Source organism: Anguilla anguilla, chromosome 12, assembly GCF_013347855.1.
Source record: "Anguilla anguilla isolate fAngAng1 chromosome 12, fAngAng1.pri, whole genome shotgun sequence".
NCBI classification, from domain to species: Eukaryota; Metazoa; Chordata; class Actinopteri; order Anguilliformes; family Anguillidae; genus Anguilla; species Anguilla anguilla.
Genome location: NC_049212.1, coordinates 42,213,267 through 42,230,540, shown reverse-complemented (window position 1 = coordinate 42,230,540; position 17,274 = coordinate 42,213,267). Strand labels below are relative to the sequence as shown.

Here is a 17,274-nt window from a genome sequence, read left to right as displayed (position 1 = left end):
CAAAAATGCCAGTAAATCCATAATGGTTTAACCTAAAACGATGAAATCTGACATCTATATTCACTATCAGAGCAATAATCTGTTTTAGGTACCAGTCCTACCCCAATGTGGTGGTGCTGGAGAGCTCCATATTAATCACAGAATGCTTAAATATCCATAATGGTTTGGCCTCAAGTGACAGAATTTATTAAATGTGTTTTACTTCTCATGAAACCTCCAACCTTATGGTATTTGCCCAACGAACACACATGGGTGCTACTGAATGCTTTTACTAAATAAAAATATTTTAAAATCACTGCCGTGAACGGTCTTTAATTGTCTTTGCATTTCAAACAATTGAGTTTAGTACTTTGACTGCTCAATTCGTAAAAATGATCGAGAGATTAGAGGCCAGGGTAATTTATTGCGCCAGTCTGCCATCTAGTGGTGTGCTAATGTTAGTGCCGTGTGACCACACCAGTCAATTCGATTCAATTCAAAATGCTTTATTGCCATGACTTATTTCAGTACGTGTTGCCAAATCTTTACAAAACACATTACAATGTACATAACGTACAATGCAATGCCAACAATTATTTAAAAAAACACCTAACAAGTACATGCAAATACACAAACTTAAGAACAACATTAATAAAACAACAAATGACAATTCATTATAATTTCTTAATGATTAGGGTCACACCAGTCTCTCACTGCCCCATTCTGAGGGGTTACAGTATGCCCCCACACAGGTGTCCTTTTGCCTCGTGTGACACTGATGGCTCACCTGAGAGGAAAAACAGGGAAGTTCTCTTCAAAGCTGCAAGGTTTCAACGGACTGAATCAAAGGACCACAGGTAAACAAATGATGGCATTTAAAGCAGAGGTAGACAGGGAGAAAGAGAGGAAGAGTGGCACAGAGAGATTTTTATAACATGACATTACACTGTACTTTATGCACATTGTGTGTTTTGTAAAGCTTTTTACTGAAGTAAGTCATGCCAATAAAGTGTTTTTTAATTGAATTGAGAGAGAGAGAGCAATAGAGAAGGGCACTGAGAGTGAGCAGGAGGGGGAGAGAGAGAGAGTGAGGGAGATAGCAAGAGAGAGAGGCACTGAGAGTGAGTGAGAGGGGCGAGAGAGAGAGGGAGGGGGAGAGTGAGGGGGAGAGGCACTGAAAGTGAGTGAGAGGGGGGAGAGAGAGAGGGAGGGGGAGAGTGAGGGGGAGAGGCACTGAGAGTGAGTGAGAGGGGAGAGAGAGAGAGGGAGGGGGAGAGTGAGGGGGGTATAGAGAGAGGGTGAGGGGGAGAGCGAGGGGGGTATAGAGGGAAGGAGACTCAGCAGGGTAAATGGAGAACGAGCATTACAATGCTCACAGGACTGTGTCAGGTTTCGGGGTGTGGGGGTGGGGTTCGCCCTCATGCCGCTTGAGACCTCCTTATCGATGACCCCGGGACGCTTGAGAGGGAACAGGGTGGTCCCGCCTCCCGCTTGCAGCTTCTTTAATGCCACACATCGACCAATCAGCAGCAGCCGCTGTCTTATCGGTGCGCTGATCACCCGAAGCATTTCCTCCCGGAGCAGGGGACCTACCGCACCGGGACGCGGGGCGACTCACCTGCCGAAACCCCTGCAGGTAAATGAGTGACTCTCAGTCTGCTGCTGATGGGACCCGTGGGATTTGGGCTAGAATGCTTTTATGTCTGTTGACCCAAACATTGACACATTTCAACTGAGCAGTTAAAACGTGACTTACAAAGTAATTTTCAAAATTAATGTTACATATAATCCGCTGAGCTGGTGCCTTTTCCTAAACTGTGTAGATCATTATATCATTTGTATGTAATGTGCACGGTTTTACATATAACATAACATAACACAACACAACACAACATAACACAACACAACACAACACAACACAACACAACACAACACAACACAACACAACACAACACAACACAACACAACACAACACAACACAACACAACACAACACAACACAACACAACACAACACAACACAACACAACACAACACAACACAACACAACACAACACAAACAACACAACACAACACAACACAAACAACACAACACAACACAAAACAAACCAACACAACACAAACAACACAACACAACACAACACAACACACACAACACAACACAAAAAACACAACACAACACAACACAACACAACACAACACAACACAACACAACACAACACAACACAACACAACAGAACCAGCTTTCCTATGTATGTATTTCTGTTGTGTTGTGTTGTGTTGTGTTAAATTTAAGTAAGAAACCTCATTGATCTGCTTCTCGTTGTCAGTATACAAATAGCTCCTTATTTCACTCTGGGTCTTGTGTTTTCTTGCTTTCAATGATGGGTAAAGTAGTTCAAGAAATTATGGCTGGGAAATGGAGTCATTATATTCTATAGTACGCTCTTCTGGGAGCAGAGAGAGAGAGAGGGTGAACAGGAGGGAGGGAGGGAGAGAGAGGGAAAGAGAGAAATATGTGCTGCGAGTGTTGTCCATCATTTTCTGTGTGATGCGTTGGAGGTTCAAAGCGCACACTTCATGCTGGACCTTCAGATTGCTGCTCTGCTTCAGATCAGACCTGCAGAGTGCTGCTCTGCTTCAGATCAGACCTTCAGAGTGCTGCTCTGCTTCAGATCAGACCTTCAGACCGCTGCTCTGCTTCAGATCAGACCTTCAGAATGCTGCTCTGCTTCAGATCAGACCTGCAGAGTGCTGCTCTGCTTCAGATCAGACCTTCAGAATGCTGCTCTGCTTCAGATCAGACCTTCAGAATGCTGCTCTGCTTCAGATCAGACCTTCAGAATGCTGCTCTGCTTCAGATCAGACCTGCAGAGTGCTGCTCTGCTTCAGATCAGACCTTCAGAATGCTGCTCTGCTTCAGATCAGACCTGCAGAGTGCTGCTCTGCTTCAGATCAGACCTTCAGAATGCTGCTCTGCTTCAGATCAGACCTTCAGAATGCTGCTCTGCTTCAGATCAGACCTTCAGACCGCTGCTCTGCTTCAGATCAGACCTTCAGAATGCTGCTCTGCTTCAGATCAGACCTTCAGAATGCTGCTCTGCTTCAGATCAGACCTTCAGAGTGCTGCTCTGCTTCAGATCAGACCTTCAGAGTGCTGCTCTGCTTCAGATCAGACCTTCAGACCGCTGCTCTGCTTCAGATGAAACCGCGGCCGCTCGGTGAGGATGGAGTTTCTGCTTCTTTGACCCCGTGCGATTAGGGAGAATTAGGGAGCGCACTTAGGGGATCGAGTGACACCCTTGATTGTTCAGGCGTAGACAAAGCTCCCTCTCTCTTTCTCTCTATCCCTTACGCTCCTTCTCTCTCTCTCCCTTACTCTCCATCATTCCCCTGTTGCTCTGTCCCTCTCATGTCTTCCCGCTTTCCTTTTTTTCTCTCCCCTCTTTCTCTAGACTTGTTTCTCCTTTTTATTTTTGGCTGTTCTTCACTGTGATTGGCTGTTTGACATTTCCAATGTTTCGCAATGCCGGATTAATCTCATCTCTGTTTTCCTTCAGTGGCATAATGCTGCTTCAGATGGAATTCTGTGCGTGCATTCATTCTGGCTGATCTGATAATTTTAGTGAGAAAAAAAAATTAGAAAAAGGTTCCAAACAAATAATATGATGCCTTGAATGTTACCCCTGGATACCTGGAACCTTGCATATTAACACGTTTTTGCATTGCTTGGCATGTTGGGGAGCATGCTGGTGTTGAGTATTTGTCATTGGCTGTGATGAGTAGCTCAGTGTGGAAGGCTGCATGTCATTGGTTGTGATGAGTAGCTCAGTGTAGAAGGCTGAATGTCATTGGCTGTGATGGTATGTTGAGTAGCTGAGTGTGGAAGGCTGGATGTCATTGGCTGTGATGAGTAGCTGAGTGTGGAAGGCTGGATGTCATTGACTGTGATGAGTAGCTCAATGTGTAAGGCTGGATGTCATTGGCTGTGATGAGTAGCTCAGTGTGGAAGGCTGGATATAATTGGCTGTGATGAGTAGCTCAGTGTGGAAGGCTGGATATCATTGGCTGTGATGAGTAGCTCAGTGTGGAAGGCTGGATATCATTGGCTGTGATGAGTAGCCCAGTGTGGAAGGCTGGATGTCATTGGCTGTGATGAGTAGCTCAGTGTGGAAGGCTGGATGTCATTGGCTGAGATGAGTAGCTCAGTGTGGAAGGCTGGATGTCATTGGCTGTGATGAGTAGCTCAGTGTGGAAGGCTGGATGTCATTGGCTGTGATGGTATGTTGAGTAGCTCAGTGGGAGGGCATTTTCTCCTTCTCCGTTGCATGGATTACCTACAGCACACGCTGATTGAGTGATATTTTCATTGCTCTTTAGGCAAAAGCTTTCTTGGATAAAAGCCAAGTAGAGGGCAATGATAGCATCTGAAAAGCATGGTCACTGTAGGGCAGGAAGAGGAGCTTAGAGTTACACCTGGTATACCTGCAGGGTACACCTGCGACAGGGTACACCTGGTATACCTGCAGAGTACACCTGCGACTGGGTACACCTGGTATACCTGCAGGGTATACCTGCTACAGGCTACATCTACACCTGCTCCAGAGTACACCTGCTTCAGTTTATACCTGCTACAGAGTATACCTGCGCCTGGATGTACACAGTATGTAGGAAGCTATGTTGATGTTAATACCATGCTTTTATCAGTCCACACTTTATTGCACACAGTATTGTGTGCAGTTTCACTCTGCAAAAATGATCTATTAGCTCTTGAATATGTACAAAGGATGAATAAATTGGTTCCTGATGAACATTATGTAAGGAAAGACATATAAAGCATGATATTTTCAGGCTGTATGATTTGACATTTCAAACGGAAGTTTCAAATTAATGGAAAAACCTGAATAAATGAGTTGAGAAACATAACAAATGCAGATGCTTCCATAGAGATGTACTGCATGCTACAATTAAGAAATTAACATCCTATCATGTTCTGTGGCATGTATAAAAATGCTGAGCAGGCCCAGTTGACCTCGATTTTGGATCAAGATGGCAAGAGGAAACGATCTAAGTGACTTTGAAAGAGGATTCATTATTGGGGCTTCAGAGCTGCTCAAATTGTGTTTCAATAGGAACAGGGACTAAAGTGACATCTGCATTTAGATCTATGAGAAAGACTTCAGTAAATAGGGTCAGAAATTGTGATTAAAAGTGCACATTGAATGACTGTGATGCCTGTGCATTAGTGCAATATGTAAGGAAAAACAGAAGAGTGACTCTTCCTCTGGTGACTGAGCATCTCACTGCAGGATGTGATCAGACTCTTATCCAGAGTGACTTACACAACTTTTACATAGCATTTCACATTGTATCCATTTATACAGCTGGATATTTACTGAAACAATGCAGATTAAGTACCTTGCTCAAGGGTACAACGGCAGTGTCTTACCCAGGAATCGAACCTATGACCTTTCAGTTACAAGCCCAGTTTCTAACCCACTGTGCTACACTGCTGCCCATGATGAATCATCATAATCATCATAATGAAGATTACTGTGTGATAATAATAATAATAATAATAATAATAGGTGTCCTGGCTAAATCCCAGATCTGGCTCTCACAAACTTGCCACCAAAATCATCCCCTGATTGAATTGGCTAAAAAATGTTCTCTCCCTCTCCACCTTCGCTAATGTGTGGTGAGCGTTCTGGTGCAAAATGGCTCCCGTGCATCACCCAGGTGGGTGCTACACACTGGTGGGGGGTGAGGTGAGTTCCCCCTCATCACTCTAAAGCACTTTGAGCGTTCGGAAAGTCGAAAAAGTGCTATATAAATGCAATTAATGAATGAATAATTTAAAGTGCTTAATGAAGGGCTGTCCATAGGGGATGGAGGTGCAGGTCTTGTGAGAGGATTTTGGGGCGCAGCAGGTGAAACCCCTCCTCTCTGAGGAGGGTTGTCTGCACTCGCTCACCTGTGGCAGGTAGACTGTGGTCTGGCTCCATATCCCAGCATGCATTACACCCTGCTGACCCCCCCGCCCCTCCCCCCCCCTCCTGGGACTGCCTTTAATCCCCCTGCCCAACTGCAGCGTGGGTAAAGCAGGAATTCCTCCCGTATCAGGTGACCGGCCGGTATCGCCCCCCCCTGCCGGGCCCTTTTATGGAGGGGAACAGTCGGGAGGCCGGTGTCCTGTGTCACAAAGGCCCCCAGCACAAGGGGGGTAAAGATACGGGCCCCCTTCCTCCCAAAATCTGCGGCCCGCGCCCCCCCAAACTCCCACCACCAAACATTTGCATTTCCTCGGGTTTATAAAAAGCACCCCTGTGTGCCTGCTGCGCTGTGATTGGCCGGGGCTCTGCTGCAGTGGGGTGATGGGGCAAACTCAGAGGGATGGATCTGGAAGCTTCTGAGCTCTCCAAGGTACCATTTGGGCATGGGTGCATGATCGCTCATGAACTGTTCCTTCACAGGGTAAGTACTGAGAGTCTTCAATCTGTTTAGGGTCTAGTGTTCGGTTGCATTTTCTTTGACTGTATTGAATTTGAGAAGTTGAAAGCTGAGAAATGGCGTTGAGACCGATCCGATTAATTCATCAAGCCTTTCTGGCCAACGTAAGCCCTCTTACACCAGAGACCGACTTTAAAGCCGGGAGGTTTGGACCCATCAAACCGCAAAGAGCTTTCCTCTCTCACTGCGGATGACTTGGAAATTAATGTTTTTTTTTTAAAGCAAACTGCCAGGAAGGATGAATTTAAATTGGGAAGAAAGACTGTTTTTTTCTGGAGTGGTCATCGTGTTTGAGAACCGCCTGTCTCTTGTTCTGAATGTCTGTACGGCACGATCAGCCTTGAGCTTTAGGTGAGGACATCTCAGAGGAGAAGTGTAGAAGTATGAAATAACTCCGTTAAAATCAAATAACTATTTGCCCGAGATATGCAGAGAGAAGTATCTCTGGTAAATATTACTCTTTTGACCATAGAGATTTAGATGGTTTCCTCAATATTTTATAAGTATGTGATAGTATTTCATAGCAGCTTCATAATGTCCGCCCTGCAGTCTTGAAGTTAGAAGGCTTCTGCAGCTCTACACACAGCAGGCATTGGTGAACCTTACTAGTAATGCTTGTTTCATCTATGTGCTCATCTTAGTGTCCTAACTAAACTACAACACCCTCTTGTTTGGATTGGTTTCACAGTTCATTTCCTCTTTGGTTTCTACAGATGCTCAAGTTGTCTTTTAGAGGTATTATAATTATAATTATTATAATTCATACATTTCAGCCCCCACCCTGCCCAACAAAACATTTTTCTTTTTTTGGGGACAGAACTGACATTGGCCAAGTAATTATTTAAAATAATTTTACCCTTTAGACACCTGTAAATCTGTTGCAGATTACTAACAATTTTAAAGGAAACTTATTTCAACCAATATTCAGTACAGTGTTCTTCTTTAAAATGGTTATGATTGTATGTCTTTGACAGCGTGGCGTTTGAGTGACAGCCTCTGGGTGAAGCCTCGCTCTCTCTTCTCTCTGACAGTAAGATGAAGACGGCCTCTCTTCGCCCGGTGCTCCTGGTAGCTGCGGTTTTGGCCGTCCTGTCCATGGCGGCTCAGGTGTCGGCTAAAACCACGCAGAAACCAAAGTACAAGTTCACCAAAAAGCCCGCTGGTCCGCCGGCCCCGCCCCCGCCCGCCGTCACCACGACGCGCCCCGTCACCCAGCCAGCGGACTTCCTGTCCACCACAGAGAGCACCTATCCCAGTGACTTCCTACCAGAGTACCACACAGACAGCACGGCGCCCCCTGGTGCCGGGCATGAGAACTACACCCTGGACTACAACGAGTGCTACTTCAACTTCTGCGAATGCTGCCCCCCAGAGCGGGGCCCCCACGGCCCATCGGGCGACAGAGGACCCCCAGGTAGAGAGAGAGTGAGAGTGACCCCCCCCCCCCCCGGGACCCCTCTGATGGGGATCCCAAAAATTACTCTGTCCATTCCTCCTGTGAACAGATGAAAGCTTTACCCCACAAAGTGTGATGTTAATGAGACCCCTGCAGACTGTGTGTAACAGTGTTGAACCTGACTGAGCCTGGCTGAGCTCCACTGCTGAAGCTGACTGAGCTCTGCTGCTGAACCTGACTGAACTCTGCTACTGAGCCTGACTGAGCCTGACTGAGCACTGCTACTGAGCCTGACTGAGCCTGACTGAGCCTGACTGAGCACTGCTGCTGAACCTGACTGAACCTGACTGAGCTCTGCTGCTGAACCTGACTGAACCTGACTGAGCTCTGCTGCTGAACCTGACTGAGCCTGACTGAGCACTGCTGCTGAGCCTGACTGAGCCTGACTGAGCTCTGCTACTGAACCTGACTGAACCTGACTGAGCTCTGCTGCTGAACCTGACTGAGCCTGACTGAGCACTGCTGCTGAGCCTGACTGAGCCTGACTGAGCTCTGCTACTGAACCTGACTGAACCTGACTGAGCTCTGCTGCTGAACCTGACTGAGCCTGACTGAGCACTGCTGCTGAGCCTGACTGAGCCTGACTGAGCTCTGTTACTGAACCTGACTGAGTGTGTAACAGGTGTGTGCTGGGTGTGTAACAGGTGTGGTGGGTGTGTAACAGGTGTGTGCTGGGTGTGTAACAGGTGTGCTGGGTGTGTAACATGTGTGCTCTGGGTGTGTAACAGGTGTGTGATGGGTGTGTAACAGGTGTGCTCTGTGTAACAGGTGTGTGCTGAGTGTGTAACAGGTGTGCTCTGGGTGTGTAACAGGTGTGTGCTGAGTGTGTAACAGGTGTGCTCTGGGTGTGTAACAGGTGTGTGCTGAGTGTGTAACAGGTGTGTGCTGGGTGTGTAACAGGTGTGTGCTGAGTGTGTAACAGGTGTGTTCTGGGTATGTAACAGGTGTGTTCTGTGTAACAGGTGTGTCCTGGGTGTGTAACAGGTGTGCTCTGTGTAACAGATGTGCGCTGAGTGTGTAACAGGTGTGTGCTGGGTGTGTAACAGGTGTGCTGTGTGTAACATGTGTGTGCTGGGTGTGTAACAGGTGTGCTGTGTGTAACATGTGTGTGCTGGGTGTGTAACAGGTGTGCTGTGTGTAACATGTGTGTGCTGGGTGTGTAACAGGTGTGTGCTGGGTGTGTAATAGGTGTGCTGTGTGTAACAGTTGTGTGCTTGGTGTGTAACAGGTGTGCTGTGTGTAACAGGTGTGTGCTGAGTGTGTAAAAGGTGTGTGCTGGGTGTGTAACAGGTGTGCTCTGGGTGTGTAACAGGTGTGCTGTGTGTAACAGGTGTGTGCTGGGTGTGTAACAGGTGTGCTGTGTGTAACAGGTGTGTGCTGGGTGTGTAACGGGTGTGTGCTCTGTGTAACAGGTGTGCCTGGTGTGAAAGGGGAGATGGGCCCCACAGGGTTCCCTGGAAAACCTGCCCCCGCAGGAGTCCCAGGAGAGAGAGGAGCCAAAGGTGCAAAATCTAACAGCTCATCACCCCAGAGTGCATGAGCGTCACGCAAAGGACTACAGTCTTATGTCATTCAGATGGATACGCAATGATCTTTATCCAATGAACGTGGTTAAATAAATAAATAAATAAATAAATAAATAAAAATTGTTATACCCAAAAACAGCAATGTACATAAGACTATAATCTTATGTACACAAATATTCAAAATATTAATATACTAGTTTTTTTTATTCAGATGGAGGGCAAATCAAATTTATTCAAGCACCAAAGTTTTAAAACATTAATGATGAAAAATATCTGAAACACAGCAAAGTGCTTAAGATGACAGTCTTCTGTACAAAAAGGGAAATGATGTTAAAATTGTCAAATATTTTCTATTCAGAGATAATATTTTCAATAAAATGCAAAAAAATGTCATTTCCGTTTTCTGCTCACATGGCAGATAAAATATCTTTATTATAAAACAACAGTAGAATAAATGAACAAAAATGTGCTTGAAAATGAATATTTTTTTGCTGTAAAGCCTCAAAACAAACAATAGTGTAGTGTAGTGTACAGTGTGGGGTAATGTCCAAAAAAGTAAAAAATGCAGAAATATTGAAAAAGCTTTTTTCCATTCAGATGGATATAAAATCATATTAGATTAAGAACCACAGGGGAAATAAAATAACTGAAATGTGTATGAAGAGATTCATGAATGAAAATATATTTCCGTGGAAAAACAGTAAAATACATAAGCCTATAGTCTTTTGTCCAAAAGGAGAAAATGTTTCAAAAATTTTAAAAAGCTCTTATTCCATTTTTTTGACTATAAATCATATTAGATTCATGATGACAGTGAAGTAAATTAATAGAGAAGACATCTAATGAGATTCATGAATAAAAATATATACTTCAATGGAAAACAATAAAATACATAAGACTATAGTCTATAGTCCAAAAAGTGAAAATAAAGCATTTTTACATTTTTAAACTACAGGTTTTTATTCAAATGGATGAGAAATCATGTTAGTTTAACAACTACAGTGAAGGAAATGAACAGAAATATTTCTGATAAGATTCATGAATAAAAATATATTTCAGTGGAAAACAGTAAAATACATAGACTTTTAGTATAGTCTTTTATTTAAAGTATTATATAGTATTTTATTTAAAAGAAGAAAGATATTCTGAATTTTAAAAAATCATATTTCCATTTATTTGGACTATAAAAAATATTAGGTTAATGACTACCGTGAAATAAACGAATAGAAACATGCCTGATGAGATTCATGAGATTCATGAATACAAGTATATTTCACTGGAAAACAGTGAAACACAGAAGCCTAGAGTGTTTTTCTACATTTTAAAAAATATTTTATTTCAGTATATTTGAAGTTTAAAGTTTTCCATTTTCCATGAAAACACTTTATTGATCATAAAAATCATGAAACACATTATAATTAATTTATTACACCACAGCTGTATTATAAACATGATTTCGAATCCATCAGTACCAAAAAAATTGCATTTTGGCAAAGGTGCCACTTTTGACTCATTTTGGACATAAGACTATAGTCTTATGTATTTTGCCATTTTCCATGAAAACACTTTATTGATCATAAAAATCATGAAACACATTATAATTAATTTATTACACCACAGCTGTATTATAAACATGATTTCGAATCCATCAGTACCAAAAAAATTGCATTTTGGAAAAGGTGCCACTTTTTACCCATTTTGGACATAAGACTATAGTCTTATGTATTTTGCCATTTTCCATGAAAACACTTTATTGATCATAAAAATCATGAAACACATTATAATTCATTTATTACACCACAGCTGTATTATAAACATGATTTCGAATCCATGGGTACAAAAAAATAGCATTTTGGCAAAGGTGCCACTTTTGACTCGTTTTGGACATAAGACTATATAGTCTTATGTATTTTGCCATTTTCCATGAAAACACTTTATTGATCATAAAAATCATGAAACACATTATAATTCATTTATTACACCACAGCTGTATTATAAACATGATTTCGAATCCATGGGTACAAAAAAATAGCATTTTGGCAAAGGTGCCACTTTTGACTCGTTTTGGACATAAGACTATATAGTCTTATGTATTTTGCCATTTTCCATGAAAACACTTTATTGATCATAAAAATCATGAAACACATTATAATTCATTTATTACACCACAGCTGTATTATAAACATGATTTCGAATCCATCGGTACCAAAATAAGGCATTTTGGGAAAGGTGCCACTTTTGACCCATTTTGGACATAAAACTATAGTCTTATTTATTTTGCTATTTTCCATGAAAACACTTTATTGATCATAAAAATCATGATACACATTATAATTCATTTATTACACCACAGCTGTATTATAAACATTATTTCGAATCCATCAGTACAAAAAAATTGCATTTTGGAAAAGGTGCCACTTTTTACCCATTTTGGACATAAGACTATAGTCTTATGTATTTTGCCATTTTCCATGAAAGTACTTTATTGATCATAAAAATCATGAAACACATTATAATTCATTTATTACACCACAGCTGTATTATAAACATGATTTCGAATCCATGGGTACAAAAAAATAGCATTTTGGCAAAGGTGCCACTTTTGACTCGTTTTGGACATAAGACTATATAGTCTTATGTATTTTGCCATTTTCCATGAAAACACTTTATTGATCATAAAAATCATGAAACACATTATAATTCATTTATTACACCACAGCTGTATTATAAACATGATTTCGAATCCATGGGTACAAAAAAATAGCATTTTGGCAAAGGTGCCACTTTTGACTCGTTTTGGACATAAGACTATATAGTCTTATGTATTTTGCCATTTTCCATGAAAACACTTTATTGATCATAAAAATCATGAAACACATTATAATTCATTTATTACACCACAGCTGTATTATAAACATGATTTCGAATCCATCGGTACCAAAATAAGGCATTTTGGGAAAGGTGCCACTTTTGACCCATTTTGGACATAAAACTATAGTCTTATTTATTTTGCTATTTTCCATGAAAACACTTTATTGATCATAAAAATCATGATACACATTATAATTCATTTATTACACCACAGCTGTATTATAAACATTATTTCGAATCCATCAGTACAAAAAAATTGCATTTTGGAAAAGGTGCCACTTTTTACCCATTTTGGACATAAGACTATAGTCTTATGTATTTTGCCATTTTCCATGAAAGTACTTTATTGATCATAAAAATCATGAAACACATTATAATTCATTTATTACACCACAGCTGTATTGTAAACATGATTTCGAATCCATCGGTACCAAAATAAGGCATTTTGGCAAAGGTGCCACTTTTGACCCATTTTGGACATAAGACTATAGTCTTATTTATTTTGCTATTTTCCATGAAAACACTTTATTGATCATAAAAATCATGATACACATTATAATTCATTTATTACACCACAGCTGTATTATAAACATGATTTCGAATCCATCAGTACAAAAAAAATTGCATTTTGGAAAAGGTGCCACTTTTTACCCATTTTGGACATAAGACTATAGTCTTATTTATATTGCTATTTTCCATGAAAACACTTTATTGATCATAAAAATCATGATACACATTATAATTCATTTATTACACCACAGCTGTATTATAAACATTATTTCGAATCCATCAGTACAAAAAAATTGCATTTTGGAAAAGGTGCCACTTTTTACCCATTTTGGACATAAGACTATAGTCTTATGTATTTTGCCATTTTCCATGAAAACACTTTATTGATCATAAAAATCATGAAACACATTATAATTCATTTATTACACCACAGCTGTATTATAAACATGATTTCGAATCCATCGGTACCAAAATAAGGCATTTTGGGAAAGGTGCCACTTTTGACCCATTTTGGACATAAGACTATAGTCTTATTTATTTTGCTATTTTCCATGAAAACACTTTATTGATCATAAAAATCATGATACACATTATAATTCATTTATTACACCACAGCTGTATTATAAACATGATTTCGAATCCATCAGTACAAAAAAATAGCATTTTGGCAAAGGTGCCACTTTTTACCCATTTTGGACATAAGACTATAGTCTTATTTATATTGCTATTTTCCATGAAAACACTTTATTGATCATAAAAATCATGATACACATTATAATTCATTTATTACACCACAGCTGTATTATAAACATTATTTCGAATCCATCAGTACAAAAAAATTGCATTTTGGAAAAGGTGCCACTTTTTACCCATTTTGGACATAAGACTATAGTCTTATTTATTTTGCTATTTTCCATGAAAACACTTTATTGATCATAAAAATCATGATACACATTATAATTCATTTATTACACCACAGCTGTATTATAAACATTATTTCGAATCCATCAGTACAAAAAAATTGCATTTTGGAAAAGGTGCCACTTTTTACCCATTTTGGACATAAGACTATAGTCTTATGTATTTTGCCATTTTCCATGAAAACACTTTATTGATCATAAAAATCATGAAACACATTATAATTCATTTATTACACCACAGCTGTATTATAAACATGATTTCGAATCCATGGGTACAAAAAAATAGCATTTTGGCAAAGGTGCCACTTTTGACTCATTTTGGACATAAGACTATAGTCTTATTTATATTGCTATTTTCCATGAAAACACTTTATTGATCATAAAAATCATGATACAGCTGTGGTGTAATAAATGAATTATAATGTGTATTATAAACATTATTTCGAATCCATCAGTACAAAAAAATTGCATTTTGGAAAAGGTGCCACTTTTTACCCATTTTGGACATAAGACTATAGTCTTATTTATTTTGCTATTTTCCATGAAAACACTTTATTGATCATAAAAATCATGATACACATTATAATTCATTTATTACACCACAGCTGTATTATAAACATGATTTCAAATCCAACGGACACATACATTTATTTTTAGACTTTTATTTTGCAAAACTGCAAACTAGCATGCATCTTTTATTTGGATGTTGTTACTTTCAGGAGGCAAAGGAGATCAAGGAAATGCTGGAATACCGGGAACTCCTGGAATTTCAGGAAAACCAGGAGAGAGAGGTTTGGTGCTAGTTTTAATAAAACATGTAAAAAGTATAAACCAGTGACATGGCTGCAGCGGGGGGACTGGTAATGCCAGTTTGAAACACTTTATTCCCCTAGACCCCCGAAAACATCCAGATAACCAACACACAGAGTTATCATGGCCTCCATGGAGTCTAATCGAATGAACTGAATTCAAATTTATTTTCTGGATTCATGTAAATAGAACTGACCCAGACTCTGTCTTGTATAAATTCCCTTTGTGGCTCACTGTGTCAGATGAGGTAAGACTCCCTCCCTGCTTCTGAACTTTCCACAGTATTCCCGGCTGCTGGACATCCCATTCCTTATCATCCAGTTTAGAGCTGGAAAGAGATAAAGAGAAGAGACTCATATGGACACGGAGCTAATAAAATAATTATAAACCCAAAACCCTTCGCTTGTGTCTACAACAATCATTTGTACAAACAATACTGTTGTAGACACAGAAGCAATGATTGGCTGGATGTTGTCTCTGGGAATGTGTTTTCTAAAGATTGCAATGAGAGCAATTCTGATGATATCCATCATTACACCTGCAGCTGATTTGCATGAGAGTAGTTGCAGTGTAGAAATATATTTTTTGAAACTCTTAATTTTATCATCTTGTTAAAGACAGACCCTCGCCACATGCTCCCTGTAACGCCACCATCTTCCCGCAGGGGGCCAGGGCGCCAAGGGACAGAAAGGAGACCTTGGATTTCCGGGGTTCAAAGGCGACCCGGGTTCGAAGGGGGACCCGTGTGTGAACGGGACGAAGGGAGAGAAGGGGGCGGCGGGGCAAGACGGGGTGGCGGGACCCCCGGGCCTGCCTGGAGAAAAAGGGGCGCAGGGAGAGTCTGGGAATAAGGGGGACTGCGGGACTTTCGGGCAGAGGGGGGAGAGGGGGGACCCCGGCCCCCAGGGTCTGAGGGGAGAGGGGGGCCCCCCTGGGGTGACTGGAGCTCCAGGAGCCCCCGGGATGGCGGGGGATCCGGGTAAACCTGGGGCCCCGGGGCCAAAGGGGGAGCCAGGGGTGCGGGGTCCCGTCGGGCCCCCCGGGGGTAGGGGGAGGAACGGCCCAAAGGGGGACAGGGGCCCCCCAGGGATGAGGGGGGACAGGGGCCCCCGCGGCATGAAGGGGGCGCAGGGGGCGGGGCAGGCGCAGGGCCGCTCGGGGTTCAGCGTGGGGCTGTACCCCAGCAAGTCCTTCCCCCCGCCGGGGTTCCCCATCCGGTTCGACAAGGTCTTCTACAACGGGCAGGAGCACTACAACGCCACGCTCAGCAAGTTCAACTGCTCGCTCCCGGGCGTCTACGTGTTCGCCTACCACCTGACGGTGCGGAACCGGCCGCTGCGCGCCGCCCTGGTGGTGAACGGCGTGCGGCGGCTGCGCACGCGCGACTCGCTGTACGGCCAGGACATCGACCAGGCCTCAGGCCTGGTGCTGCTGCGCCTGGCCGCCGGCGACCTGGTGTGGCTGGAGACGCTGCGCGACTGGAACGGGGCCTACTCCAGCAGCGAGGACGACAGCACCTTCTCCGGCTTCCTGCTGTACGCCGACCTGGCCTGACCCCGCCCCCTGGCCCCACCCCCTGCCAGGCCTCGCACCGCCCCCTGGCCTGACCCCGCCCCCTGGCCCCACCCCCTGCCAGGCCTCGCACCGCCCCCTGGCCTGACCCCACCCGCTGCAAGGCCTGACCCCGCCCCAAGGCCTGACTCCACCCCTAATCCCCCGTCTAACCAATCGCTATCGCCCAGCTTATGAGGGGCGCCATTCTGCACCAGACCATTTTCGTTTCAGTTTAGGGAAGAATGAAGCGCCACGTTATTGGTCTGTTGTCAATAAAAATGCAGTACAGCGGATGTATTTTCTAACTTTAATGTTCAATTTTTGTAACATCCTAACACCCAAAGTTATATTCTACCAAAGCCTGACATGGAGCTAGGAGCTGCTGGCAGGAACATGAGCATGTATTAGTATTGTATAATCTTAAAATCATAAAATCTAAACACTCACAAATGTAGATGACTGGAAAGCAATGCTGATACATTAATGACCATGTCATGTTTATAAACATTTGTACACTTTTGAAATAAAATCTTGCAAAAATCAACTAACCTGATTAGCAGAATGAATTCCGTATAAGAAACTGAAGACTGAAAATGTGCAGGACACACTGGACCCTGATGTAAGCCTGACCCTGACCCTGAGAAAACTCTTAATCAAACCACAATCACAGCCACAAGCCAAACATCAGAATGGGGTCACTTGGGGCAGCAGAAACTCAAACTTAGTGGAAGATAAACTCAGATTTAGCAATAAAAAAAGAGAAGTTTGTGTGTCTAGTTGTGAAAGAATCTGCTGTTAGTTCCACAAGGGGCTCACCAGCCACAGATATGCACCCCGGAGCGGGGGGCTGGTGGGGTGGAGGGCGGGTGGAGCGGGTGGAGGGCGGGTGGAGCAGGGGGCTGAGCAGGGTGTGCTGCTCCTGGGCCCGGAGCTCGTCGTGATGCTGTCCCCCACAGACCTCTGCGCCCCTCCCTGAGTGATGCCCAGCTCCTGCTCCAGCGTGCTTTTTCATTTTATGCCACTGGAAATAAATGATTAACAGGTCTACAGCATTCATGGTTACTGCTGAGCAGCTGATTCAGCCTCACGGCTCGACTACACCTCCATCACAGCAGTGACAAACTGCACAGGAAACAGTGA

At 42.8% G+C, this 17,274-nt stretch overlaps 1 protein-coding gene across 1 annotated transcript; it reads left to right on the top strand.

Moving 5' to 3' along the window:
* Positions 1-1,437: 1,437 nt before the first annotated feature.
* otol1b (otolin 1b) lies at positions 1,438-16,134 on the top strand. The gene is made up of 5 exons (XM_035386475.1): positions 1,438-1,615; positions 7,519-7,901; positions 9,356-9,445; positions 14,490-14,561; positions 15,245-16,134. The coding sequence occupies exons 2-5, from the start codon at positions 7,523-7,525 to the stop codon at positions 16,132-16,134; spliced, it is 1,431 nt and encodes a 476-aa protein (XP_035242366.1). The 5' UTR covers positions 1,438-1,615; positions 7,519-7,522.
* The last annotated feature ends 1,140 nt before the right edge of the window (positions 16,135-17,274 follow it).

Excerpts from the sequence above, each read along its gene's own strand:
- otol1b (XM_035386475.1), top strand. The coding sequence starts at position 7,523 with ATGAAGACGGCCTCTCTTCGCCCGGTGCTCCTGGTAGCTGCGGTTTTG. Across the intron at positions 7,902-9,355 it reads GGGCGACAGAGGACCCCCAG|GTGTGCCTGGTGTGAAAGGG; the intron begins GTAGAGAGAGAG and ends TCTGTGTAACAG. Across the intron at positions 9,446-14,489 it reads AGGAGAGAGAGGAGCCAAAG|GAGGCAAAGGAGATCAAGGA; the intron begins GTGCAAAATCTA and ends TGTTACTTTCAG.